This window comes from Pseudorasbora parva, chromosome 21 (assembly GCF_024679245.1).
Source record: "Pseudorasbora parva isolate DD20220531a chromosome 21, ASM2467924v1, whole genome shotgun sequence".
NCBI classification, from domain to species: domain Eukaryota; kingdom Metazoa; phylum Chordata; class Actinopteri; order Cypriniformes; family Gobionidae; genus Pseudorasbora; species Pseudorasbora parva.
Window position 1 is genome coordinate 21237474 of NC_090192.1, and position 27293 is coordinate 21264766.

General features: G+C 37.2%; 1 protein-coding gene across 3 annotated transcripts in view; it reads left to right on the forward strand.

Annotated features, from left to right (window-relative positions):
• Window positions 1-27293, forward strand: part of caskin2 (CASK interacting protein 2) — an 85880-nt gene that overhangs the window by 22297 nt on the left and 36290 nt on the right. For all 3 annotated transcript variants that reach the window (XM_067430555.1, XM_067430554.1, XM_067430556.1), the window contains exons 4-7: window positions 14552-14649; window positions 16170-16315; window positions 17575-17670; window positions 21156-21268. In XM_067430555.1, the coding sequence (XP_067286656.1) occupies window positions 14552-14649; window positions 16170-16315; window positions 17575-17670; window positions 21156-21268 (453 nt within the window). The remainder of the gene's footprint in view (window positions 1-14551; window positions 14650-16169; window positions 16316-17574; window positions 17671-21155; window positions 21269-27293) is intronic.

The window sequence follows — 27293 nt, forward strand, 5'->3', positions numbered from 1 at the left end:
CTCAGGAGGATTAAATGTTTTTTTAAAATTATAACTTCTGAATGCTTTAGCCAAAAATCACAAAACTAAACTGGTCTATTTAGTTTCCATGCAGCATGTGAGGTTGAAGCTGAATCTCTGTAGTGCTTTAGCACATTGACACTAAACTTTGTATGTGTCATTGTCACCTTACTCTGACCACACCACATCAGTTTAATAACAGCGCCACCTATTGGACAAAAGTGATAAATCATGGCTGCGTTTGAAAACCAAGCTGACTCGTTTCCTCGCTGTAGCTGTGTCCCAAAGTGAAGGGTGCGCACTTCCAAGGCCATGCACTTCGAAGGCCAGACCAGGCCACGCCTTCAAAGTGCACGAAGTGCACGAAGGGCGAACCGAGGGACAGGGTTGCCAGGTCTGAATAATAAAACCCCTCCAATTGTTATTCAAAAGTATCGGAATCACAGCCAGAATGGGCCAAAATATCCCAAAATGCGGGGCGCGGGCAGTAGAAATATTGCTTAAGTAAAGACAACTTAATCTGTGGACTACAAACACCCCAAAGCAACAGTAGCCTAAATGCAACCCCATTCCAGACTTGGCAACAATGAACCAAGCGCCGTTAATGGAGCAGGTTCTGACAACTGACAGCGGACGTTCGTGAGGAGATTTAAAAAGAGAAATATATATATAGGCTATATATGCTTTTTTTGAGCTTTCTATCGGGTTTTGACATGCTTCAAAGCCTGCGACGATGGGATGGACCATAAGCATGTAAATCTGTAGCCGGTTAAATATTGTCAAATTGCAAATATTAGTTAACAGTTTATTTCTTATGTTAAATGTAACTGTTTCAATATATTTTAAACATTTAGCCTATATACATCCATGTTTTTTTTGTATGGCATGCCATGCAGCCGTCGACCGATTCGGCCCCGCAAAGTTGCGGAGAGTGGAAATATACACTCATCCCAGAAGATGATGTCCCGCTCAGGCCTTACCAGAGTCTCTATTGTGCATTATTCCCCATCCCGGTCCAGCTCCAGCTTCTCCCGCTCAGCGCAATGAAAGAGTAGAAAAGGGTTTTCTTCTGGTTTGGCTGATAATAAAAATGTGTTGTTTCTAATGTTAAACTTAAGTTATTTTATTGGTCTATAAATAGGCTATAGTTGTAAAAAGCCTACGTAGGCTAGACCAATTTATTTTCATTTACACATTTTAAATTACATGACAAGAAAATATATGTATAAACATAAATGTGTTTAATGTAGCTACAAATTATAACGTGCATTACAAAAATAAACAATAGCTATAGGCTATAGAAAAAACACTTCTCTTTAATTTAGCCTACGTTTGAAGTTAACGAAAATGAACAATAGACAGCAGTTTGTTTAATTTACAAATAACTTGCATAAAAAATAATAAGCTAGCCATTTAAATTGTTCTGTGTCGGCCACGCACTCAGCCTTTGGAGGATCGATGTTTCGTTGACCGTCGTCAGTGAACATTCATTCATTCATTCATATATAAAAAAAACTTTATTTTAGCAGCTAAGTAAGCAGTTTTCGTTTGTTTGTATTTTTTCTTATAATTCTGAGTGACAGATGTCACATTTGATTTAGCCTATTTTTCTGTGATATTTGTTTTAGTTACGGTGTTGATAGGCTACAGCCTAGGCTGTAAGAAAAATAAATGATTGCACGGACAATTCCTATCCAGTTTCTCGCACTTCAAATGCGGCCTTCAGAGGGTGCAGCCTTCACATTGGGACAGTCTTAGTAGTGCAGGTATGACGTAATCGCACTTCAAATGCGCCCTTCGAAGTGCGCGCACTTCACTTTGGGACACAGCTAATGACTTGTAAGGCAGTGTTTGTACTTTCAGACACCATTTTTTTTTTCTGGCTGAACTGTCACAGAATGGAACGCATAGGATTGTGGGATATCAAAGGCAGCGAAAGATACATCTATACTGCCTTCAAAATTGTATCAGATAAGGGTATCTCAGGAGACAGGAAGTGAAGCTAAGATTAGATTTGGATGTGCCTTGATGCCTTCCTAGCTTGAAATGTGTCCTCCGGTGGAAGCATTTTCTAGGTTTCGGACACAGTCCATTAAATCACATGACTAAGGATTCTACTTTATTTTTCAGCATTTTGTCTAAAATAGTTTAAAATATGCTTTTAATTGCTCATTGTTACAGGTCTTGCCTTCTTTGTTACTTGCTCCCTCAATGCCAAGCTATTGTTTTTTTAAATATTGACACTATCGTTATCAAGAACATTAATTAGTTAAACCTAGACGAATATGTTACCTGCGGGGGATGGCTGAATATTTGACTCATCCATCACTTCCTCTGTGTGGAGTCTTACAATAATGTTCCCAGAGTAAATTAATTAGTGAAGAAAGATAAAACACTTGGCATTAAACTGAGTTCAATTACTCATTACAAAATGATCTGTAGCATTTTTTTTGTTTAAAGTTAGCTTTGCAATATTTCAATGTTTTTTTTTAAATCATTAATGATTTATTAGTGATTTTTCACTGTCTTCACTGCGTTATATTATAGTCTACACTGTAAATCACAGTGCATTTAAAAACAGAGTGAAATGTATTGTTAATTTTTTAACAGAAATATGTATTGTAAAAATTAAACATATGTCTTACTATATTAACCTATATTGTAGGCTTGGGCGGTATCCAAATTTGGATACCGTCAAACCTCCTCCCTATTTTACCTCGGTATACGGTATTACCGTGAATAATTAAAACATTATGATGTAAGGCTCAGACAGCGTCAACAAACTGTTGGCTTGGCTTATATATATATATATATATATATATATATATATATAGAGGCCTATATTTTTATTTTATTTTTTACATTTGAGCCCCTGCCACTGAGAAACTCTGCACGTTTTATGCTTACCGTTATGAGACAATTGTCTGACAATTGACTTTTTTTTTTGTGAGTCCCATGTCCACTTGATTTTTGTGGAGTTCATGCTTATTGCTTACATTGCCAGCTGTGTGACAAAAGGCTTCGGCAATATTACAGCATAGTCCGAGGGTGCGCTCGGTTTTTTATCCACGCAGCAGTGAGTGGATGGTGGTTTCGGATATGCGCCCTTAGGTTCAAGGTATTTCCATCTCTCGTGGTCATCTTTTTGTTGCACAATTTGCAAATTGCCTCGTCTGTATTTACCGTCAAAACCCAAAATACTTCCAAACTGCAGAAGTTTCGAGACCGAATAACTCAGTGCCCGACTCGCCGTCTTTTCCCCTCTCTCTCTCTCTCTCTCTCTCTCTCTCTCTCTCTCTCTCTCTCTCTCTCTCTCTCTCTCTCTCTCTCTCTCTCTCTCATCCACGCTGTCACAACAACGCATACACATATTTAGGCATTTAATAAATAAATAGTATTTAATATGTAAATAGTTTAATTAGTTCAACTTATTAAATATTTAATAATTAATTGTTGATCAGCAATATGTAAGTTGATCTGTTTTTTTTTTTTTGACGGTTTGACGGTATTGAAACTGATACCGTTGCTATTTTTAGATCCGCGGTATACCTTTTTACCGTATTACCGCCCAAGCCTACTATATTGTTCTGTTTACTGCATGCCCTGCAGACACATATTCAAAATATACTTCGTGTCTTGGCTTGTGTGTGTTTGCTGAGCCTAGCTTTGGTTTTGTATGCTTTCACAGTGTGCTTGTATGTATTATATCCAAACAATGTGCTTTAACACCTTTTGTGCGCAAAAGGAAGCGCATAGGATGTTGTCTATAAGAGATGAGATGTAATTTTGTCTGTCGTTTCTTCTCAGTATATAACAAACTTAGATGTATTGTAGGTTTTCTTTTAAACTATAGCTCATCGTTAGTCAAAAGCAACGTGACATGGTTTGACTCGTTTTCCCACGACTCTTCCCATGATTCCTTTCTCCTTTGAGCTACCATCACTGTTTGAAATCAAAGCTTAGACTGTTGAGAAAGCCACAGACTCAAATCTCTGATCACTCTTAAAAATACTGGTCTGTGGCTCTGGGAAATGCTGTCTGGAGATGAAACCGCTACGTGTATGCTTTGTGTGCATTTGAGATCACAACCGATGTACATTAAAGGAAGATGACATGAAAAAAGTTTTTGTATTTGATGATAATGATTGAATTGAATGAATGGCTAGAGTTCGCCCCAAGGTATTGTTGTCATAAATAGCTCACAGATGGAGACAAAGATTTTTGTCTTAATATTATAGTCCTTTTGTTTGGCCAACTTGAATTTGTTTGTTCACTGAATTTCTCGTTCAAACAGTAAATTCTTTCAGAAATGTCAAAGATATTTCATTGTTCATGGTTTTATTATTATATGTTTTGAACTGCATATATGAAGTACACTCTGCCTAAGAAAACACGACACATTAAAATTTTAATGCATTAAATTCCCATCTTTTTTAAATGCATGTTTTTTGATCTTGTGAATCTATGCATACATTTATTTTTTTATTTTGAGCTAGTAATTATCTCAGTCTTCTGATATATATATATATATATATATATATATATATATATATATATATATATATATATATATATATATATATATATATATATATATATATATATATATACATATATACAATTTTTATATAATTTATTCATACATATTTAGATATGGATATTTGTGATATTTTTACCTTTTATAAAGGGCCCTTTCCCCCCCTAATTTTATAGGCTGTGCTTTAGCTTTCCTTTAATTTTCTTAATTTTGATCAATAAATTAAATTAGAATAAGACACTATAGGGCTGTTACTAATCAAATTAAATAATTTACACTGAAAAATTACAATTGCATTAAATAATATTTTGAGATTGTTTTAAATATTCTTTGTATATACAAATAAGAAATTTTGGAAAGAATGTTTAAACATGAAACTAATATCATAGTAGGTGATAGCAGATGACTGTCTTAAAGGGGGGGGTGAAACACTCAGTTTCAGTCAATCTCATGTCAATCTTGAGTACCTATAGAGTAGTATTGCATCCTTCATATCTCCGAAAAGTCTTCAGTTTTATTATATTTATAAAAGAAATATAGGCTGTACCGAGTCTTTCCGGAAAAAACGAGCACCTCGAGGCGTATCATGTGGGCGGAGCTAAAGAATCACGAGAGCGCACATAGCGGTGACGTCCTCAAGCGTGGAGAAGAAAACGCTACCCTAAATAAACCATGGCTATCAATCAGATTCAACTAATACAGATATGATCCACAATCAGACCTGGAGGCTGAAATAAATTGAACAGGAGAAACAACAACAGCAGGACGTCCGTCTCTGTGGTATGTACTGTATTTAGTGGCAACTGTCAACATTTGTGTGTTTACTCGCAGTTTATGAGGACATGATTCGGTTTATGGATTATTGTATGCGACTAAACCTTAGCAGTAGCAAGCAAAACGGTTTTGCACGTCAGACTAGTGTAACGTTATACATAGAACAACAATGGAGTAACCGTTAGCGCATTTGAATGATGAAGCACGCTTTGTAAAAACGCTAGGTTTATGTTTGGGTGGTTTTACAATAAACAGACAGACACCTACAGTGGTCAGCTAAACAAATGTATTTAAACACACACCATAGATCGCATGCTCCATTGATAAATTAACTAACGTTATACACGATCGTGTTGTTTACTAATGTTTACTCACACGACGATAGCCAACAGCATAGACATTTGAAGCAGTTTTACTCTCTGCCTGTTTCCAAAGCAGGACCGAACCTTTATCGCTGGGACCGCTCCGTCAAAAACACACTTCTTTGGTAACTGTTAATTTCGTGAAGTCCTGACAGCAGTGACCGTGGAGATATACTTTTGCGACACGACTGAAGCGTGATGTTGTGAAGCTTCCCGTCATTTCTGCGTTCCAATTGGTTCAAATGCAGCGCTGCCTTCCCAGAATGCTGTGCTGAAGCGTTGAAATCGCTTAATGTCACCCATAGGAATAAAGTGGAGCGCGGCATGACAGAAGTGTTCACGGACAAGTGGATCTGCAGCTGAGAGAGTGTTTATGGGCGTGCATATGCTCTCTCGCCTCTAGTCACGCGCGCGCACCCTACCGGGAGAAGAGCCCGTACGGCCCATACAAAGACCTTCCGCTCTATCGACGTCAAGCCGACCCATACTCGAAAAAAACTCTCCGAAACTTGTGAGAAACCGGAAGGAGTATTTTTGACACAGAAATACTCCATCAAACGTCCAACATTAGTTTTTGATGTTTAGGATGGGAATCCAAGTCTTTAACAGTGTAAAAAGCTCAGTATGCATGAAACAGCATTTCACCCCCCCTTTAATGAGTGAGTCATTGAGTCGATTCATTAAAACAACTTGTTCTTTCAAGAATGATGCCTTGCCTTGAATCTTTGAGTCAACTAATTCATTCAAATGCTAAATCATTCATTACCACAGTTGCTGTGAGGCGTGTTATGGTTCTGCTTTATTTGGAACTATTTTCGCTGCTGAAATAGAACAAAAACAGTCAATATTGCTAAAATGTAAGTGACTTTCTTTCTGTAAGTGAGCAAAAGGACTAGACTAAAATGTTTTGCATAAAATAAAAACTAAGATAAAATCTCTCTTCATTTTTGTCAACAATCGTCTCTACTTTTTGATATGCCTTCAAAATATTCCGAACAAGTTTGTGCTGCTGTTGCTCAAGTTCAGGTCTCAGTCTCCTGTCGCTGCCATCCTGTGGCTGCAACACAAGAAAACATTTGCCAACTGTCACACATTTTGCATGAGTCACGCATATCAGGCTCTGACTCGCGAGCTAACTTCTGGCAAAGTAAATTTCACAGCAAATTTGTACTTACAAATAAGAAAGTCACTTACAAATAAGAAATGTTGGTTTAAACATGAAACTAAACTACCAGTAGGTGGCAGTAGGTCTTAATGAGTTGAGTCATTGAGTCGATTTATTCAAACGGCTGATTCTTTCATATATGAGGCAGTCGTTTACGAATCGGTCATTGAATCTTTGATTCAACTGATTCATTCAAATGCATTCAGTAACACACACTGTTGCTGTAAGATGCGGTGTAAATATGATCTCACCTTGGAAATATTTTCACTGCTTAAATAGAACTAAAGCAGTCAATATTACATCTAAAAACATAAGTGATGATATGAATTAATTGTTTATGAAACTGTCATATGAAATCAGTGTCACATTTTCAGTCGTGATGGTATCCAGGAAAAAAGCATACTTGGTTGTGAACCACAGTCTTCAGCTTCTCATCCCCTCTTTTGTCCAATCAAATGTTCTCTAGAATATAAAGCGTCATGCCCTCTAAATAGACGCTGAAGCTGTGGCTGAAATCTGTAACTTTTTCACACATCGAATATCTTCTACATGGTGAATGGCACATAATATTATATAGGGTATAGGGAACGATCCAGACAGTATAAATATGCTTTCAGTTGAAGCGAATGAAGAATGCATGTTAGTTTCACACGCAGCGCCATGAGCACAGAGCGCCCGGTGATCAACTGGTTCTAACAACGGCAGATACCATTTTCAAATTGGCGCTCTTTTAGCCTGGTTAAAACCAGACCATTCTCAATAGTAACTGGGTTATGGTCTGGCAAAGCTTCATAGACAAATCATTTCCAAAGAGGCGACACCAATGGATGATGAAGTATGCAGAGTGACGGAGAAACAGCTGAGACAGCAGTTCTCTGTTTGTGATTTCGAGGAAGATGTTGCAATGGCTTCTGACGACTTTTGCCGTTGTTGTAAAAGCAATATGACATGGCTGGTGTCCACTGCAACTCCATCAAACCTTTTTGAAAATTTTGAAAACCTAATAGCATCTCAGACCGACTGAAACATCTCCGATTGACGGTCAAACAGAAAACATCAAGCTCTGATCGCATTTGCCTCCATTGTAAGGCATTTGTATTGCGATTAGAAAGCAATTTGCAATATTTTGAAAATAAAATATTGATGAGTCTTCGGAAAATTGTCTCTCAAACTTTATTTAACTTTAGTCATTTGAGATGTGTTGGCACATTTTCAGACTTTAGCATAGTTACGCTAGTTATTTATTTACAATTATTTACAATTTTTACATGACTACCAGATCTAGTCTAATGAAATAAGCACAGAAAGGCCAGATCCAGAGCTGCTGTGTGGTGTTAGCAAATGATCACGCTCCCCATCCTCCTCATCAAAGTAGCCGGTGAAATCCACATCTGGTAGCCGAGTGTTGTTCTTAGCTCGGGTTTTAACGAAAAGGAAGAGTTTAAATAGCTGATTAGAACAAGTGATGTTCCACGGCGGCATCCATCTTTGTAATGTACATAATCTGCTTCACCGTCACTGCGCTGTCGTCATCGCGTAAAGCCCGCCCCAAAGTTTCTGGTGCCGCGATTTCGACGGATTAGAAATAGGCTTGAAGGAGCTCTTTGCAGAGCAAATCTAAATTTGCCGGAAGTTGTCTGCGCTTTCCCAGGCTAGCTCTCTCTATAAATAAACCACAGATTTGAGCTTTAAAAAATACATTCTCGCCTCAAAAACTCTTGAAACCACATTTTGTGACACATTAACAGTAGTATTTTTAAATCACGATGGGTTTCTCATCCGTTGCTGACGCTTGCTGGTTGGTGCGAGATGCATTCTGGGATATCTGTCTGTCTCAAGTCTGCTCAAGTCACCTCTCAATGCATCCTCAATAAAAGAGGCTGCTCAAGGACACATCTGGGGATTTGAACTGTTCTTGGCTAGATGTGAACTTTGAATTGGAACAGGACTTGGTGACTGACGACGTTTCACAAGTCCACAAGAACACAAGTACAGACAAGAACGCCTATTGGGAAACGGCCCACGTCAACACATTGAATTGTGCTGCGCGTTTCAAGGCACTTAATAACCAACTTTAATAACTCCACCAACCTCACAGTCAACACATATTAGGTAAAACATATTTTTCAGTTTTACCAATTAACAAATACCCAACAGTGATGGTTAAAACAACAACATAAATAAACAATGATCTGAGAATTTATTTTTACGTTGCAGTGCATGCTGGGAGCTTAGCTCAATGTGAAGCTGTTTGTTCAGACAACTCTCTTAGGCTATTTGGGACAACATTCGGGGGAGTAGTGTTGGTTAACATGTTTTTATGTATTTCTCATTTCTTGTATCTGTGATTCGCTAAGCCTTGTATGCTTTAGTACAGTCAGTGTGGGCACAGGTTGAATCTGTTGTTGAAAGTGGGTGTCCCATTAGTCTTGAGCGACGAAAGTGGCAGAAAGTTGAAAGCGTATCTCGATGAAGTCGAGGGCCTCGCATTAGCATGAGTGCTAATTTGCGCTTTCATGAGCAGCAGGGGAAGAACTGAGAAACCGGCTCCTCAGGGACCTGCAGCTGAGGTGGAGGAAAAACATTTCATTATTCATCACTGCTACTGGCGCTTTCTTTCTTTCTATCTTTCTTTCTTTCTTTCTTTCTTTCTTTCTTTCTTTCTTTCTTTCTTTCTTTCTTTCTTTCTTTCTTTCTCTCTCTCGCTCTCTCTCTCGCTTGCTCTCTAGCTCTATCTATCTCTTTATCTCTGTAATATTGGAAGAATAAAAGTTTTTAACACGTTTGATGTGTAAGAGGTGTCCCTAGTGGATGTGTTTAAGAATGCTGTTTAGAAGTCTGGCTCAGTGTGTGCTGCTGAACCATAGACTGAACACAGCGTTCTTCAGATATGTGCCATATTAATCATCGGCGTTACTCACTCTCAACATCTGTGACTGCTGAACAATAACTGTGGGGTGCTTTTTTCGGATCTTTTATTTGTTAGTTTCACAAAACACATGCCCTGAAATCGTCCCTGCCATTATGAGGGATTATTTTGGCTTAAAGTCTCTTTGGGAGATGATTTGTGTTACAAATTACTTTTAAAGGTTTTCCTGCCTGGGTAGGAAACGTACGTATATGAATGAGATAAAGGGGTTGGTTCATCTTTGTTGCATTAAAGGAGGAGCAGTTGTAGGAGCACTGCAGCAATGCGATAGAGAAAATAAGGGAAATTATAAAATGGATTAAAAAAAACGTACGAGTCCTAACCTGGCGGGGAAACCTTTAAAAGTAGTTTGTCTGTCCACACACTGAACGTGAAAGTTGATGTTTAATGTAAAGCTAAAAGGGACATAATATCCAATTGAATGTTTACTTTAACAAACACTACCATTCAAAAGTTTGGGTTCAGTAAGATTTTTATGAAATAAATAATTTTATACAGCAAGGACGCATTCAATTAAAAAGACATTCATAATGTTTAATTAATCAGATTTGAGGGACAAGTTCACGGTTTACAACCAAGGTTAGGTGCTTCTACTTTTTTTTCATCCACATTTAGCACATTTAGTATTTTTAGGAAAAGAAAGACAACTTAAACTTCGAGAAAAGTATTTTACTTTGTATTTAAATTCTGCTAATAAATAGTGTTTGATTATTATGTACATTGCTTGTTTTCAGTAAATACTTATTTTAAAGGGATCCCCTGGTGTTGAGACTTGTATGGCTTAATATAACATAAATTATGTCTCTTACTGAATTATGTAGTAGAAAACCCATGAAAGATCTACGTTATTTTAAAAATCGATTTTATATTTGGACCATGGGCGGCGCCATTTTGTTTGCGTTCTAGGTTGATGACGTAGAGTGGTTGAACTCCTCAATCAGCTGGCATTACACCGTAGCTATTTTTACCACAACGCAACTCGAAAATTGTTTCAGAGTTAAACAAAACCAATGAATTCCTTTGTAATTATACTTAAAACACACTCAAACATACATGTGCACACAAACTCACCTACACAAGTCACAAACAGATCGACGGGCGCGCACACGACAGGCTCTGTCTCAATCGAGATGTTGGGCTGCTCAGTCTCCACGACAGGGGCTGAATCTGAAATCGACCCTATACCCTTAAATAGGGCATTATTTGAAGGGACGGACATTTGTAGTGTTGTCCGACACCATAGTGCATGTTCGAGTGCAGTCATTCAGTCTCACGTTCCACCGCAATAACGAGTAAAGCCGATTTACAAACAGCTGTCCGACTTCACGCACTCAAACATACATGTGCACACAAACTCTCTCTCTCACACACACCCCAACAGATCGGCGCGAACACACACACACACACACACACACACACACACACACACACACACACACACACACACACACACACACACCCCCACAGGTCGGCGCGAACACACACACACACACACACACACATACACACACACACACACACACACACACACACACACACACCCCCCCACAGGTCGGCGCGAACACACACACACCCCAACAGATCGGCGCGAACACACACACACACGCACGCACTGCGCGCGCATACCCCTCAATCTATTCCCTGTGTTGATATCCTGTTCAACACATCCTGTTCCCTAGATAGACTGTTGATAGTAGATTAACTATAATGCCTAATGTGACCAGCAGAGGGAAATATCTAGGTAGGACGATGGGATAAAGTAACGTGAGGAAGAGAGGCAGGATGTTTTGGTGATGATGCATGCGATTGAGACAGAGCAGTCAGGTGTGTGTGTGCGCGCCCGCCGATCTGTTTGTGACTTGTGTAGGTGAGTTTGTGTGCACATGTATGTTTGAGTGTGTTTTAAGTACAATTACAAAGCAATTCATTTGTTTTGTTTAACTCTGAAACAATTTTCGAGTTGCGTTGTGGTAAAAATAGCAACGGGTAACGCCAGCTGATTGAGGAGTTCAACCACTCTATGTCATCAACCTAGAACGCAAACAAAATGGCGCCGCCCATGGTCCAAATATAAAATCGATTTTTTAAATAACGTAGATCTTTCATGGGTTTTCTACCACATAATTCAGTAAGAGACATCATTTATGTTATATTAAGCCATACAAGTCTCAACACCATGGGATCCCTTTAAGGAATATATAAAAATGTTTTCAGACTTCAAGAGGAAAATCCTGAACGCCCAGACATCTTTTCTCAGTCATATGTCCTTCTATATGTAAAAAATAATAGCATGATAAAACATCTGATCTTACCTTTTTATATTCATATCCAATTGCTCTCAACTTTGTTTTAAAGAAAAATTCTCAAGACTCACTGCTTTTAACTCTGCCAATATCCTCATCTTTGATGAGGTTTGACTGTTTGGGATTGTTTTATTTATAAACCACTACTGCTGCTCTGATGGAAAGTATTTATAAAAGTATTGTCCGGACCTCGGCTGGGAAGAAAATATTGAGACCGGACCTTTTTGGTACTTTTATTGAATATCCCCGTTAAGAAACACATTCACATTACATAGAACAAGTGGCAGGTCTTTTCATTTGGATTTACACTTTAAGACTTAATGGACATTTATTTTGAAATACAGTTTCAGATTGTTTTGTCCTATTTATTGCTATGTTTATGTCCTGCTCAATCATTGCAGTTTTGTATTCAATCGCATATTTAAATGCAAATTTAAATCCAGAAACTGGATTGTACTGAGCAGCATGAAAAACTAAATGTTTATTCAAATTGTATATGAGTTATAAACAGAAAGTAAGCAAAGAGCGCTCCCTTTATAATTACTGAAGTGGAAACTCTCGCTATAATCAAAAAAGCTATCTAGACTACCCAATGAATCACTTATTTACATCGTGTTTGCACTTTTTTGGTAATAATGAAAGGATTTGCGAGTTTATTTGCGCCAGTAGGCCTATACCGACTTTACTGAAGTATTTGTACTTTTGACAATCCTAATCATTATCATTAGTTCATAATTTATAACATTGGAAATTCCAATCATATATTGATCACTGAACTTAATGTGCTCTGTTTATTTGATCAATCCATTCACTGTAGTCTGTGAAATCTGTTAGGGCCCTTGATTCTCCTGTATTTAATGTGTTTTTGGTAAAATGGGGTTGTGACAAGTGCACTGTAAAAGGCATAAATATCTCATGCATCATTAACTAATGTCAAGGGATTGTGATGCTGAATTACACATATGGGCTGGAAAGGAATGTCTCTAAACGGATCCTTCAAACTTTGAATAAATACTGAGCAACTTCAATTTGAGCATCATTGAACCTGTTCACACTTACACCAAATGACAGTATAAAGCAAAAGCTAGCTGCTGGTGAAAACAGGGACAGTTCCTCTCTGAGACAAGTACGTCCAAAGAAATCTTGGTATTCTATTCCTGTGATACATTTTTAATACAAATTATATATTTATCTGTCTCAGACAGACATGCTTTGTTGGGATTTGCGCAGTTCCATCAGATTCAGTTTTAACCCCAGGAACAATCTGAGTCTGCAAGGAAAAGTCAGCTTAACCATAGGGAGCTAATTATACACTTATTAGCTGCACTGACAAATTTTAATAGCCATCCCTAGAACTTTGCCTACTACAGGACCACATATTGTCCTATAGATTAGTAAATGCCAAGTACACTTGGCATCAAATTTGAGAAATGATAATCCTTTAATTCAGCTCCTCTTATAACAATCCCTTCAATGTATTGTATATAGATCTGTCTCAACTCTTGAACAAGCACACTATTTATTAGATGTTTGGTCCATAACTTATATACATTTGTTAAAGACATATATTTATTCGGAGTGTCTATTGACACTAAGTGGAAATAACGTGCCTTGTTGGCAAGTGCTATTTGCTCTAGCTCCACCTAACAATGCCTGGCTGTGCCAAACAACATTTAAAAAAAACGCCCATTCACTGTCAATTTTGAGTGTCAATCTAATCTATATTGAGTTATATTGAGTGTCAATATAATCTATTTGCTATTAACACTAGGTGTAAATAGCATCTATTGTTATTTGCTCTTATTGTAAATAGCAGTTATCATTAAGAAAAGTTTCAGTTTTCACTGATTGTAAATATAATCTAGTTGCTATTAACACTTGGTGTAAATGGCATTATCGCTATTTGCACTTAGCCATATTTATTTGGCTAAATCTGCTTAGGTTGAGTTCAGTCTTTTTAAAGTATGTTAAGAAATGTTCTTTTATTCCATTTTCAGTCATCTATTCCCTCAAACACATGCATATTTTAGAAGCTGGACCTTCCCTTGTCAAAAAGTGACTGTAGAAGCAGAGATAACTGTTAATTGGGCAGTGTGCTCTTGCTGTGATGTCAGGACTGATCGCAGTGCTGTACTCAGTTGAACTCTGTGACAAAAACATTTCCAACATTTCCAACATTTCCCTCTTTGACACCAGATGAATAGTTCTGTGAAATGAGATGCATTTTTGTCATGGTCTGTTTGTAAAATGAATGAAGGCTTTTTTTATATATGTTGAGTCAGTATGGTTCCTCTGGGCATAAAAATACACCATATTTTTGATGTTTACAGTTTATGTTTCTTTATTAAATCTGAAGAGTTGCTGCTTGGCAAAATGCTTTGGTAATTTAACCAATAAACATATCAGTTCAGAGATCTAAGTAGCTTTTAACTCTGTCTGTGAGTTTTTCAGGACTTTTTTCAGATTTTCTGTTCTTCACAGTTTTTCAGCTCTTCATCATGCTGCTCTCACTGGCACCACTGATCTCTTGTCTCTGCTGTTGGAGGCACAGGCCACTGTGGACATCAAAGACAGTAACGGTGAGACCTTTTAGCATATTTATCCCTTAGCCAGAGTTTTTCTTCACAATGTTTTTTTTTTATTCTACTTTTTCCCATATCAACACTTTTCACCCTGAAACGCCCAATGTTTTTTTATTATTATATAAAATCATAATGCTAATACATAAATGAATAGATGGATAGATGGATGGATGGATGAATGAATGTCCCTGTCCCCATCCACTCTCTGTCAGGTTTAAGGTAAGGGATGAGACAAGGACTCAATCACAGGAGAAATGGACTTGTTTAATAATGAAATCAAACAAAAACAGACAGACAGAAAAAACCCAGAGGGTGAAAAACAAGAGCAGGGAAACATGAGACACGTACAAAAATGTTCCAGCACAGGACTGAAAACACAAGGAGAATAAATAGGGAGCAAACAAAAGAGTGTAACGAGGGAAGACAGGTGGGACAGATGAACCAAAATCAGGAAACAAGGTGGGCAGGGTTAGGCAATAGACATAAGAGCACATGGCACAATTAAATACATAACAAGCCATGTGCTCACACCCTGACACTTTCACTGTGTTGGAAAGAGCAGAGTAGACATTCTGCTTAACGTCTTATTTTGTATTCTACAGAAGAAATAGTCATACAGGTTAGAAACAACATGAGTCATTTGGTCAATATCTCTTACAAAATCTCCCTTTTAAAGGGGCTATATGTTAAAAAGGTATGTTTTTTTATTTCTAAAGTGTGGACGGCTTGTAACAAAACTTGTTACATGAGACTTTACTCAATGTACTAGTTTTTAAAAGCCTGTAGACAGATTTGTGAAGGACTCAAAAGTATGTTCAGTAACACATGAAATCAATGCTTATACAATGTTTAGGATAATGTCCAAAGAGCCATTCTGTAATGTCAATGTGACATGCTAAGAAAAGGGATTCATTCAAACTATAGTTTCACATAGCCAGATCTATATACTCTCAAATTTACTTTAGAATCAAACTATCATAACTGTGTAATTTTAATTATTTAATCTGTCAACAACATAGTGCTGGTGAATGGCAAAGCTGGTACAATCGCATTCACATCGAAATAACCAGATGCTTTCTTAGCAGCTTTCTCACTGCTGTCATTTTTGTTGTGTGTTCATTTTGTTATTGAGATGAAAGCACGCAGCACATATTTACATATTCATCTGAACGTCAGCAGTGTGGATGGTGTTGGGATGTTCGTTAACAGTACATCACTGCAAAAGTATTTCCAAGTTATTTTTTCTTCTAAGCAAAAAGAGAAAAAGAACATTGCTGTGAGTATATTGGGGCCTTGAATCATGTTCAGTCTCTTGTACATTACATGTGCACAAGTGTGCACACAAGCAATAAGTATTTTACTAATGAATTTTTTTACAAGGGTTTCTGAATCCTACATATAGCCTCTTTAACAGTAAAATGATTGCACCACCAGAGAAAGAAAGCACATTTTCTTTTCCAGCGTGAAAAACAAGCAAACAAAATGTGAAAATAAAGATTTTCTGCTCACTGTTGTAGGCATGCGTCCATTGCACTATGCTGCCTGGCAAGGGAAGGCTGAGAGTGTACTTATGCTTCTGAGAGCTGGAGCTTCTGTGAATGGGGCTTCACAAGATGGACAGATTCCTCTCCACCTGGCTGCACAGTATGGACACTATGAGGTGGTATGTACCTCACTACTCCTCTACACTGATACAATGCACAAGAGTCATACTGTAGGTCGTAGACTTTCACCTACATCTCGGTTCATCGGACCAAATTTGGTTTGGTTGACTGGTATGGTGGGGACTTGTACTGATGTAGTCTGGAACGCTTTAAGGGTGTGATGATCACACTTGTAGGTTCTTTTGGTCTAGGTTCACACTTGTTGTTTTTTGGTCCAGACCATATAAGAGAAAATTATACATTCAGTCCTGGTTCGCTTAGCATTCATACCGTCATTTTTTAACACTGAACTTAAAGCTACAAAACATAAAGCATAAGGATAAGGCCACAACCTGATTGGACAGCTTTTATGAAAGTTTGCAAACATCCAAAACAATGCTCTGTTTTGGGCTAAATGGACTTAATCAACATGGACATTTTTTTCTTCCTGTTTTTAATGATAATCATAGAAGTTTGTATTGCCATTACAAATTATGGGTTTGCACTATCTATTAATGCACCCCAGTAAAATGGTGGGCAATTTTGTTTTGTAAATATTTTGTTAATAACAATATAATACAAATATTTGCAGCTGCCATCATTTCGGTACCAATAGTTACATCACTCAGTAGTTATTTTCAAAATAAATGGCCAAAAAGGCTGAATGCAGTGCTTTGATAGTGACTCAGGAATGTGCTGAGACTCAAACCAAAATATTGCTTTTGAGGCTGTTTACAGATCTCTGGCAGCTAGATAAAAATGATGTGTAGTGTTTTATGTTTTTTCTAAAGGAAACGGAAGGAACATGCAAGACACGTCGTTTCAAGCTCAAGGCAAAAAAAGGGGTCCCTTGCAAAGATATAGAATTACTTTGCAGGTCCATGTTTTTGTTTTAAAACAATGCATTTTTTTGTCTTTTTTGTTTGTTTTTTTGCTGTGTATATGATACCTCTCAGAACCAGGTTAGATTGACCAGTTGTTTGGCTTAAAATGCAGGGTATTCCCTTTCCAAATGTCCTAGCCTTTCTCACAAAACATGTCACAGGATATACTGTATGCCATATAACGTAGTAATTTACAAAGAATCAACAGTGTTTCTCTGGCTTTTCCTTCTTAGTTCCTGACCTTTTTGGATGCTATTTCATCTCTTCATATGTGTAGACTAAAACCGATACGGCTTTTGACATTGTCTTCTATTGTGTAGTCCCAGAAACCTTATTCAGCCAGACACAGCTCCTCTGACCTTTCACTGTATCTCCGTTTCTGTGTGTTCCCTCAGTCTGAAATGCTTCTACAACACCAGTCCAACCCCTGTACTGTCAACAAGGTGAAGAAGACCCCTTTGGACCTGGCCTGTGAGTTTGGCAGACTCAAGGTGAGCCAGGAGGAGATTTCGAGAGTGACACTTTTAATAATAATAACACCATTGTTGTGACCTTGTAACTTGGCCTGCCATTATTGTGATTAGGGGTGTGCATTGGCACTGCCTTCACGATTCGATTCGATTACGATTCACCAGGTAACGATTCGATTCAATTCGATTCTACGATGCATTGTGATGCATCAAAATTCTACTGCACACAAAGCAAATTTTTCATCAGTCATGAGGCAATATAAGCAGATATTAAACAACAGATTGTATTGGCTGCTATGTGTCTCCTGTATCTTTGACATAAAAGTTATTAAATAAAATAAAATGTAATTAAATAAAATTAAATAAAATGCAATTAATCCTTAAATGCATGACTGTTTCACCAAACATCTTACATATTCAGGTCGTTAGCGACCCAGATCTATATTTAACATGGATAGACCTCTACCTGTCGTGATAATATATAAAACTCCTGATTTTAGAGTAACAGCTACAGAAGAATAAAATAAAACCTATTTCGTTACCTTTTGGAGCTTGGAAGGATTCAGTTTGAGCAGATGTTTAATACCATCCTCATCTGTCCTCGTCAGAGCTCGTTTACCAGTATATTCAGCATCTGACTCATATTCGCGATCTCCAGCATATTCTCAAAACTCATTTTCAATGTCTTCAAAATCAATATTTTGATCACTGACAGCTTCTTGACCACATCCATCATCAAGAGACAGTGACACTAACATATGATTGTGTTTAGTACTTGCTCTCTGAAGTAAATCACTAACGTTAACCCATTTCAAGTTTTGCAGATTATAATTATTGTTTCGTTTTCTGTCAGAGGTAACTATGAGTGAAACGTCACTTCATCATTGGGTATCAGACATTGGCACGTTGTGGAATAAAGGTGAATTGCGCCGTATTTCGTCATTATAGATTAATTTATTATTGTGCAAAAAATATATACGAACAATCCTACACACCTCGGGTCGTTAGCGCGTTTTTAATAACCCGTCTATCGCGGGCATCTCCCTCCGCCTTAGCCATCTTCCTTGTTGTTGTTGTTATTCTTCCGGAACCGGAAGTATTTGAAACTTCACAACTTTATCGTCCGCCAGAAAATAAACAGTGACATAACCGATTATGGCACTTTGCCGCATTGATGCTGAATCGTTCATGCCCCGCATCGCGATGCATCGCCGAATCGATTATTGTTGACACCCCTAATTGTGATATTTAGGTCTCAAAAAAAGCATACCAGAGATGCCATTTTGGTGTAGCAAAAAAGAAGATTGATAATACCCTTGCAGTCTATCTACACAATGCTGACACATGATATTAAAAAGAATGCACTTTTGTTAACGAGTCAGGCTTATTCTCACTATTGATAATTATTGAGTAAAGATGGCTTGATTTAAGCTATTGCAGTCTGTGTTGGGTAAGTTACTCTAATAAGGTAATTACCTATAGCTACTAATTACATTTTCAACAATTACTGTACTAATTACTCTCAAAAGTTTTGGATTGCTTACTAATTACTTTCCAAATTCCATATCAACTTCAACCAGTTAAACAATACAAGGATAGATACAAAACCTCACTTTTTTGTTTTCAAATAAACAATATATAATTGCATAAATTATTATTGATCTGACCAAAGTGCGTTCATTTTTATGTTAAATCCCCTATTGTTTTATATCGAATTGTTCTATAATCTATATAGAGTATTTATATAGAGTGTTTAATGCACTTAAGTCAGAAGTAAGTGTAATTAAATTACAGAAAAATTAAGAGTAATCCCTTACTTTACCATTTTGTAAGAGGAAAGTAATCGAATTACAGTAATTAGATTACTTAGTAATTAATCCCACCCAACACTGATCACAATTAATAGGCAAAATATTCAGTTTCCTCACCATTTTCAAGTCTGTCTTTTTAAACAAGACCAACAAACAAAGAAATATGATTTTAATTATATTGAATGAAAGTAAGCCTGTGGGTCAGAAATTGTCTTTACAAAATCGTGTGTTCAACTAGATAAAGTAAGTTTGTTGTTGGTGAAATTATTTATATCCCATATCGGCTGGTGTGTGAGTCTAAATAGTGAATAAATAGTGTTAAAAGTAATCTTTTGCAAATCAAAAATAGGAATGTCCGTTGTTTCATATACAACATTGTACAATTTGGTCATGTCTACATGCATCTGTAGCATTTCAAGTAATTTGTTTTTTATTGGTGGTTTATTTTTAGTTTATTTGGACAATCAATCAATCAATCACTCAACTTTATTTATATAGCGCTTTTACAATCACGATTGTGTCAAAGCAGCTTCACAGTGTCAAACAGGATAATATTGCATCAAAATTTAATTTGGCTGTACTGTCGTTCTGGAGAAAAAGTGATGTTATCAGCTTATTTTAATTTATCATATAGCGACAATGTTGGCAGATCTGTATTATAGTTTATAGAATTAATTAAAACCTAAATCATAAATTTTATCTGTATAACTAGTTGAATAATTTTGATCATAATTTTAGTGTCCCCAACTGAGCAAGCCAAGCCAAAGGCGACAGTGGCAAGGAACCAAAACTCCATCAGGGCGTGATGGAGAAAAATAAATCTTGGGAGAAACCAGACTCAGTCGGGGTGCCAGTTCTCCTCAAAATAGTAACAAAATAGTATAGAATTTCAAACATAACATTTAAAAACAATCAGCCTATGTATCAGCTGTAATTTCAATATTGGTTTAATATTGATATTTATGTCATTTAAGAGTATGTAGGCACAAAAGTTCGATTTCACCAGAGCGTGATTACATGGGTGCAGTGGAATTGTTCAGCTATAGGTATTTGTGCTTTAATATAGTTTGGGCTTATCCGATTTAAAATGGCTGCGCCTTTTATAACTTCCATCGTAGTGTAAGCTTATAGCACTGAATCTATTTCCACACTGCATTCTCAAATGTAATTATAACTAGAAGTTCATGACTTAACAAAGCTCGAAAGACATCTTGTTTATGTGCACTTTCAGTGGCAAAAAATATCAGTAAGCTCATACAAACGGCCTTAGATTACTTTACTGATGACAGTTCCCTGAAGCAGCCTTGTTGAGAGATCTTTAATTCACCTCAAACTAGATTTGCCAGGATGAACTATTTCCAATTAATCTGTCGCCCGAGTCATTTGGAATTATAGAATGCAAATGCTGCAGAGAGTCAGGCTGATGGAATGAGTCTAATTTAGCAGCACACTAGCGAGTCAGTTGCTGGGCTGCGGGAGGATTCTGCCCCAGCTGGAAACTGAATTCCATTTGACAGATTCTTGATGCCAGAGAGTACAATGTCATATGCCCGGGCTGACAATTCAGGCTGGATGCTTTCCTGTATTTTAAATCCCCAGTGTTTAGACTTAAGTAGGCAAAACTGGAGAACTTTTTGGCTGAAAGTGCTCTCGTTTTGGATGACTTTCTCACTGTTTCTCAATTCTTCCCCTCAGGTGACCCAGCTGTTTTTGAGCAGTAACATGGTGGTAGCTCTCTTAGAAGGAAACGGCAGGGATAACACCCCCCTCCATCTTGCTGCCCGCAACGGCCATAAGGACATCATCAGGTCCACTTTTACCTAACCCCTTGCATCCTGTTGCGTATTTATGCATCTTCCTTTCAGTCTACATTATATCTGCTTGTGTGCCCAAACTGTTGTCATTGTTTCAGAAGTGAGGTGAGCTCTTTTTAAAATCCTAGTGAACTGCCTACTACCTACATACAGTGGGGCAAAAAAGTATCTAGTCAGCCACCAATTGTGCAAGTTCTCCCACTTAAAAAGATGAGTGAGGCTGTAATTTTCCATCATAGGTACACTTCAATTATGAGAGACAGAATGAGAGAAAAAAAATCACAGTCTGAGTTTTAAAGATTTTATTTGCAAATAACAGTGGAAAATAAGCATTTGGTCAATAACAAAAGTTCATCTCAATACTTTATGTACCCTTGGTTGGCAATGACAGAGGTCAAATGTTTTCTTTAAGTTGCCACAAGGTTTTTACACACTGTTGCTGGTAGTTTGGCCCATTCCTCCAAATGCAGATCTCCTCTTGAGCTGTGATGTTTTGGGGCTGTTGCTGGGCAACTCTCTCCAAAGATGTTCTATGGGGTTGAGATCTGGAGACTGGCTAGGCCATTCCAGGACCTTGAAATGCTTCTTACGTTGAGTTTTTATAAAAAAAAAGTTATATTTTGGTTTCATCTGACCATATGACATTCTGCCAATCCTCTTCTGGATCATTCAAATGCTCTCTAGCAAACTTCAGATGTATAGTTCAAATAATTATATAGTTTTAGGGTCACGGTTTCTTTAAGGTTCGGTATGTGCTATGTTCAGGGTAATTAGGACATTTTTAAAATAAAACAAAATAAGAACAAATAATCAAACTATAAGCAGCAACACAAATACATGCAATAGAGCAAAGATGCATAGTTCACACAGAAATGAAAATCAACTCCCATTAGATTTACTCACCCTCAAGTCATCCAAGGTGTATATGACACGTTTTATGAAGACCTTCTGAGGCGAAGCCATGCGTTATATAAAATATATGTATTTAAAACTTTAAACTAAAATATATGGCTTCCGGGAAGCAGCTGTGCACATTAATTACGGTGAAAGAGTAACCCCTGACCTGACAAATGCGGATTGATGAATGCGGAGGTGCAGAGGAAAGAGCAAAACAAAACACTGGTCATGAATTAATAGTCTAAAATGAAATTTATTAGAGAAAAAGAAAGGAAAGGTCAAAGGATTTTCAAAGGAGAAATGTCAAAGGATTTCGATATAAAAGAGGGGCTTGAGTTTGTTGCCCAGGCCTATTTGTTTGAACCGCAAGAGGTGTCAACTTGAGATACTCCTATACATTGCGTCAGGGGTTATTCTTCTGTAGTAGTTGGAAGTTCAGATTATTTTACAGACTCAGATCTTTGAATCTCCTTCAGCAAAATAAACAATACTTTTTTTAAATTCAGAGTGTGTTCATTTCAACAGAATATAATTCAAATGTAATGTTTAATTTCCCAACACATCTAGTGCTTATGCAAATGTTGATCACATTTTGGAATAAAAAAAAATTGTATTAGCTAATGCAGCCAAGGCCAAACTTTGAGAAAGAAATTATTAATAATTCCTTGCTTATCTGGGTCTTCAGGCCATGCATTTCGTTAGTTATCCTCACCTCCAAATCCGAGTCATTCTTTCTTTTGTCACTTCACGTTTAATCACGTCTGTTCCCTGGAAAGATTAGTTCACCTCTTCGGGTCTTCGGTGTCTTCAGGTTCAAGTAATTTGTTCACCAACTCACAGCCCCATAGGCTAAATGCAGAAACAAAAAAGATTCTGTACAAAACCGATGGCGTGTTGCGCATGCATGGTCATACAACATTAACAAATCACTCTCTGAGACAACTCGTTGTTCCTGAGTCATATTAAAGTTTCGTTCAAAATGAACGAATTATTCATTAACTACACGTCCCTATTCTTTTGCCGTAAGTCAAATTGCCAAGGCCGTCTGCCGGAAACCAGATATTTTAGTGTATTTTAAATACGGATATCTCACTCTCACAAAAGCATGGCTTCTCAAGGCCTTTGTTACACCACCGGGGCTGTGTAGATTACTTTTATGATGGATAGATGCAATTTTATGGACCTCAAAACAGAACTTCCCATTCACTGCCATTATAATGCTTGAAAGAGCCAGGAGACTTTTCAATATAACTCTGAATTTATTCATCTGAAAAAAGAATGTCATAAACACTAGGATGACTTGAGGGTGAGGGATCCACTTTATATTAGGTGGCCTTAACTACTATGTACTAACATTTCAATCAATCATTTGATACAATGCACTTATTGTGTACATACATGTTTTTGCATTGTAGCCTACTTACATTTTAAAAATACCTGCATGTAATTACATCTGTAATTAATTTCTGTAGTTACATTGTAATTACACAGTTGGCACTTCCCTTACACCTAACCCTACCCTTAAAACTGACCATTATCACCACACCTGTTCCTAACTCTACCCGTATTTCACCTCAATATCAGCAATAGTGCTTTGCAGAGGTGGGACAAAGTCATTGTTATGCAAGTCACAAGTAAGTCTCAAGTCTTTGCCCTCGAGTCCCGAGTCAAGTCGAGTCAAAGATGAGTCAAGTCTCGAGTCGAGTCAGAAGTCAAAGCCAACAAGTCTCAAGTCGAGTCCAAGTCCTACCATTTTAGTTTCGAGTCACTTCAAGTCATCATACCACAGAAAAATTATACAAATCATGTATGTCTGTAAGATTTATATTTATTTAAACCTCTTTTTATACAATGACATTAAACAAATACAGTAAAAAAAAACAGAAATATTAGAACAATGCACAGCGGCTTCAGTCCTGTATTGTGTTGACCTCATATTGCAAAACAGTGCAATTTTCAAATAGACATGGGTCCTTTTAGCCTAAACTTAGGACATTATGGGAATATTGTTTAGCTTATTTTTGGCTTAATTTGGTTTACTTTAATAATTTAATTTATTCAGTTATTTTGTTTTGCTATAATTTTTATGCCAGCTTGCCATGACACCCCCCCCCCCCCCCACACACACACACACACACACACACACACACACCCCTCAGCGTCCCCTCACGGCACCCATGGGTCCCGTCCCCACTTTGAAAAGCACTGCTATAAAGCATATGACTTCAGTTTCTGGAGGGAAAGGCCTTTCTTATGACTTTTGAAGCAGTGAAAATATTCTTAATATTGCATACACTGAAACTGAAATATTATCGTATACCGTAGTGTATAATAGACAATGAATATTAACACAACAACACTAATATGAGTAAAGAGTAGTTTCAAATACAACATGTGAGGCTATAAGGGATTTTCTGACATCTGTTTCATATTCTTCTCAGGTATGAAGAATACCTAGAGGGGTGGGGGGCCCCAAACAAGCCCAATATTATTACATTATTTATTATCATCAGTATAATTTATGATCAATAACTTATCAATAAATGAGCCTGCAACATTTTAAATTGAAATCTCTTGCAGTTTAAAATGCAAATACAGATGGGATTTTACAAAATTCTTCACGTTGCAATAAAGAGGTTTGGAGATGGAAAAAGAGAAAAAGTGACTTGAAGGTTAATTATGGTAACTCCAGTCGGAGTTATTGCACACATATAAGGAGCACTGGTGAACATACACACTATAAACCATAAAAAGGATAAGCCCTGCATCTCAATGTGCAATCTTCTCTAAATAGTATTGAAAATTACTAATGTCACATAGCTACTATTTAGGATTATTATGCACTTTTTTACAGTCTATGATTGGGAGTTGGTGCCCAGGAAAACACTAAGAGTGCTGCAATATAGAGACATGTTTATAATAATATACATTCGAACCATACCTACTGTTATTATTAGCAGCCTATACTTTTTTTTATTATTTATTTTTATTTTTATAATAGCCAAATAATAATAGTCATAATAAATAGCCTACATTATAAAACATATTTTTAAGATTAAATTAGGTGGCTTACCTCCCTGTTTCCTCTCCATCTCTGTATATCTCTGCTGGATGCATTGTTTGTAAAAAAATAAAATAAAAAATAAAAAAATGTATTCGTCTATTTACGTTTATGAACTATCATTACATTTACAACATCACATCACATGCCTGCACACTGAACGCGATTTTTCTTCAATGAGGGGAAGGAGGCGGGATGTATGAGGACGAATGAATACAGCACTTGTATCGTTGCACTAAGGCTATTAGCTGTGAGAAGACTGTGTCAGGCAATGTATTTGGACAAAACAGCGACCATAAATGTAAAGAAACGAAGTTGCTTGTCATATTTTCCTAACAAGCAACCACATTTTTTCAAATAAGCCCAAAAACCGCGACCCGCAACTCGAGATTTTTTTACCGCGACTTGCCAAAAAAAGAAGCCCAAAGTCACGTGTTATACGCGGTCTTGGTAGCTATGGATACTGTCGAATCAAACCAACGTGGGACTACAGTGATTGGATGTCGTGCTGGCAGCGCGCGTGCTGTCTGCATGCATACAGGTGCAGCTTTTTTTCACTGAGAGCAGCGCGGCCGTGTGAAAGAAAAATGGCCAAAAAGTAGCAAGTCTTCTCGAGTCATAAGGCTCAAGTCCAAGTGAAGTCACAAGTCATTGATGTTAAAGTCCAAGTCGAGTTGCAAGTCTTTGTACATTTTGTCGAGTCGAGTCCAAAGTCATCAAATTCATGACTCGAGTCTGACTCGATTCCAAGTCACATGACTCGAGTCCACACCTCTGGTGCTTTGCAATACAATTTGAACACAGTAAGTATATTGTACTTATTTTTTGATGTAAGTACATAGAACTTAAGGCCACCTAATATAAAGTGGGGCCAGTCTGAGTAAATAATGGGCTAATTTAAATTTCTGGGGGAACTATCCATTTAAGAAATAATGCACAGAAAGAGTACATACTACACATGAACGTGTCTTTCTCAACTGTTAACATTTTACTTCAGTCATTACCTACTATATTTGCTAAGATTACTCGTCACTAAGATGTAATTGTCAGAGGTGTGGACTCGAGTCATGTGACTTGGACTCGAGTCATGAATTTGATGACTTCAGACTCGATTTGACAAAATGTACAAAGACTTGCAACTCGACTTGGACTTTAACATCAATGACTCGTGACTTCACTTGGACTTGCGCCTTTTGATTTGAGAAGACTTCCCATGAAAACCTGGGGGAAATTTTTTTTCACACGGCCGCACCGCTGTCAGTGTATCTGCATCTGTGAAAAAAATGTGCACCTGTATGCATACAGAGAGCACGTGCACTGCCTGCACGACATCTAATCACTGTAGTCCCACATTGGTTTGATTCAACAGTATCCATAGTTGCCAAGTCCACGTATAACACACGACTTTGGGCTTCTTTTTTTTGGCAAGTCGCTGTAAAAATTCTCGAGTTGTGGATCGCGTTTTTTTGGGCTTATTTTAAAAAATGTGGTTGTTTGTTAGGAAAATATGACTAGCAACTTCGTTTACTTACATTTATGGTTGCTGTTTTGTCCAAATACATTGCCTGACACTGTCTTCTCACAGCTAATAGCCATAATATAACGATACAAGTGTTATAAATGTAATGATAGTTCGTAGACGTAAATAGACGAATACATTTTTTTTTTTACAAACTATGCAACAAGCAGAGATGGAGAGGAAACGACGAGGAGAGGCACCTAATTTAATTTTAAAAATATTTGTATAAATTATGACAGGCTATTATAAAAACAAACAAAAACAAATATAGTCCACTAATAATAACAGTAGGTAGGCTATAGTTCGAATGTATTTTATTATAAATGTGTCGCTATATTGCAGCGCTCCCTTAGTGCTTTCCTGTGTACCAACTCCCAATCATAGACTGTTAAAAAAGTGCATATTAATCCTAAATAGTAGCTATGTGACATTAGTCATTTTCAATACTATTTAGGGCAGATTGCACATTGATATGCAGTGCTTTTTTTTTCATGGTTTGCAGTGTGCATGTTCACCAATGCTCCTAATATGTGTGCACTAAC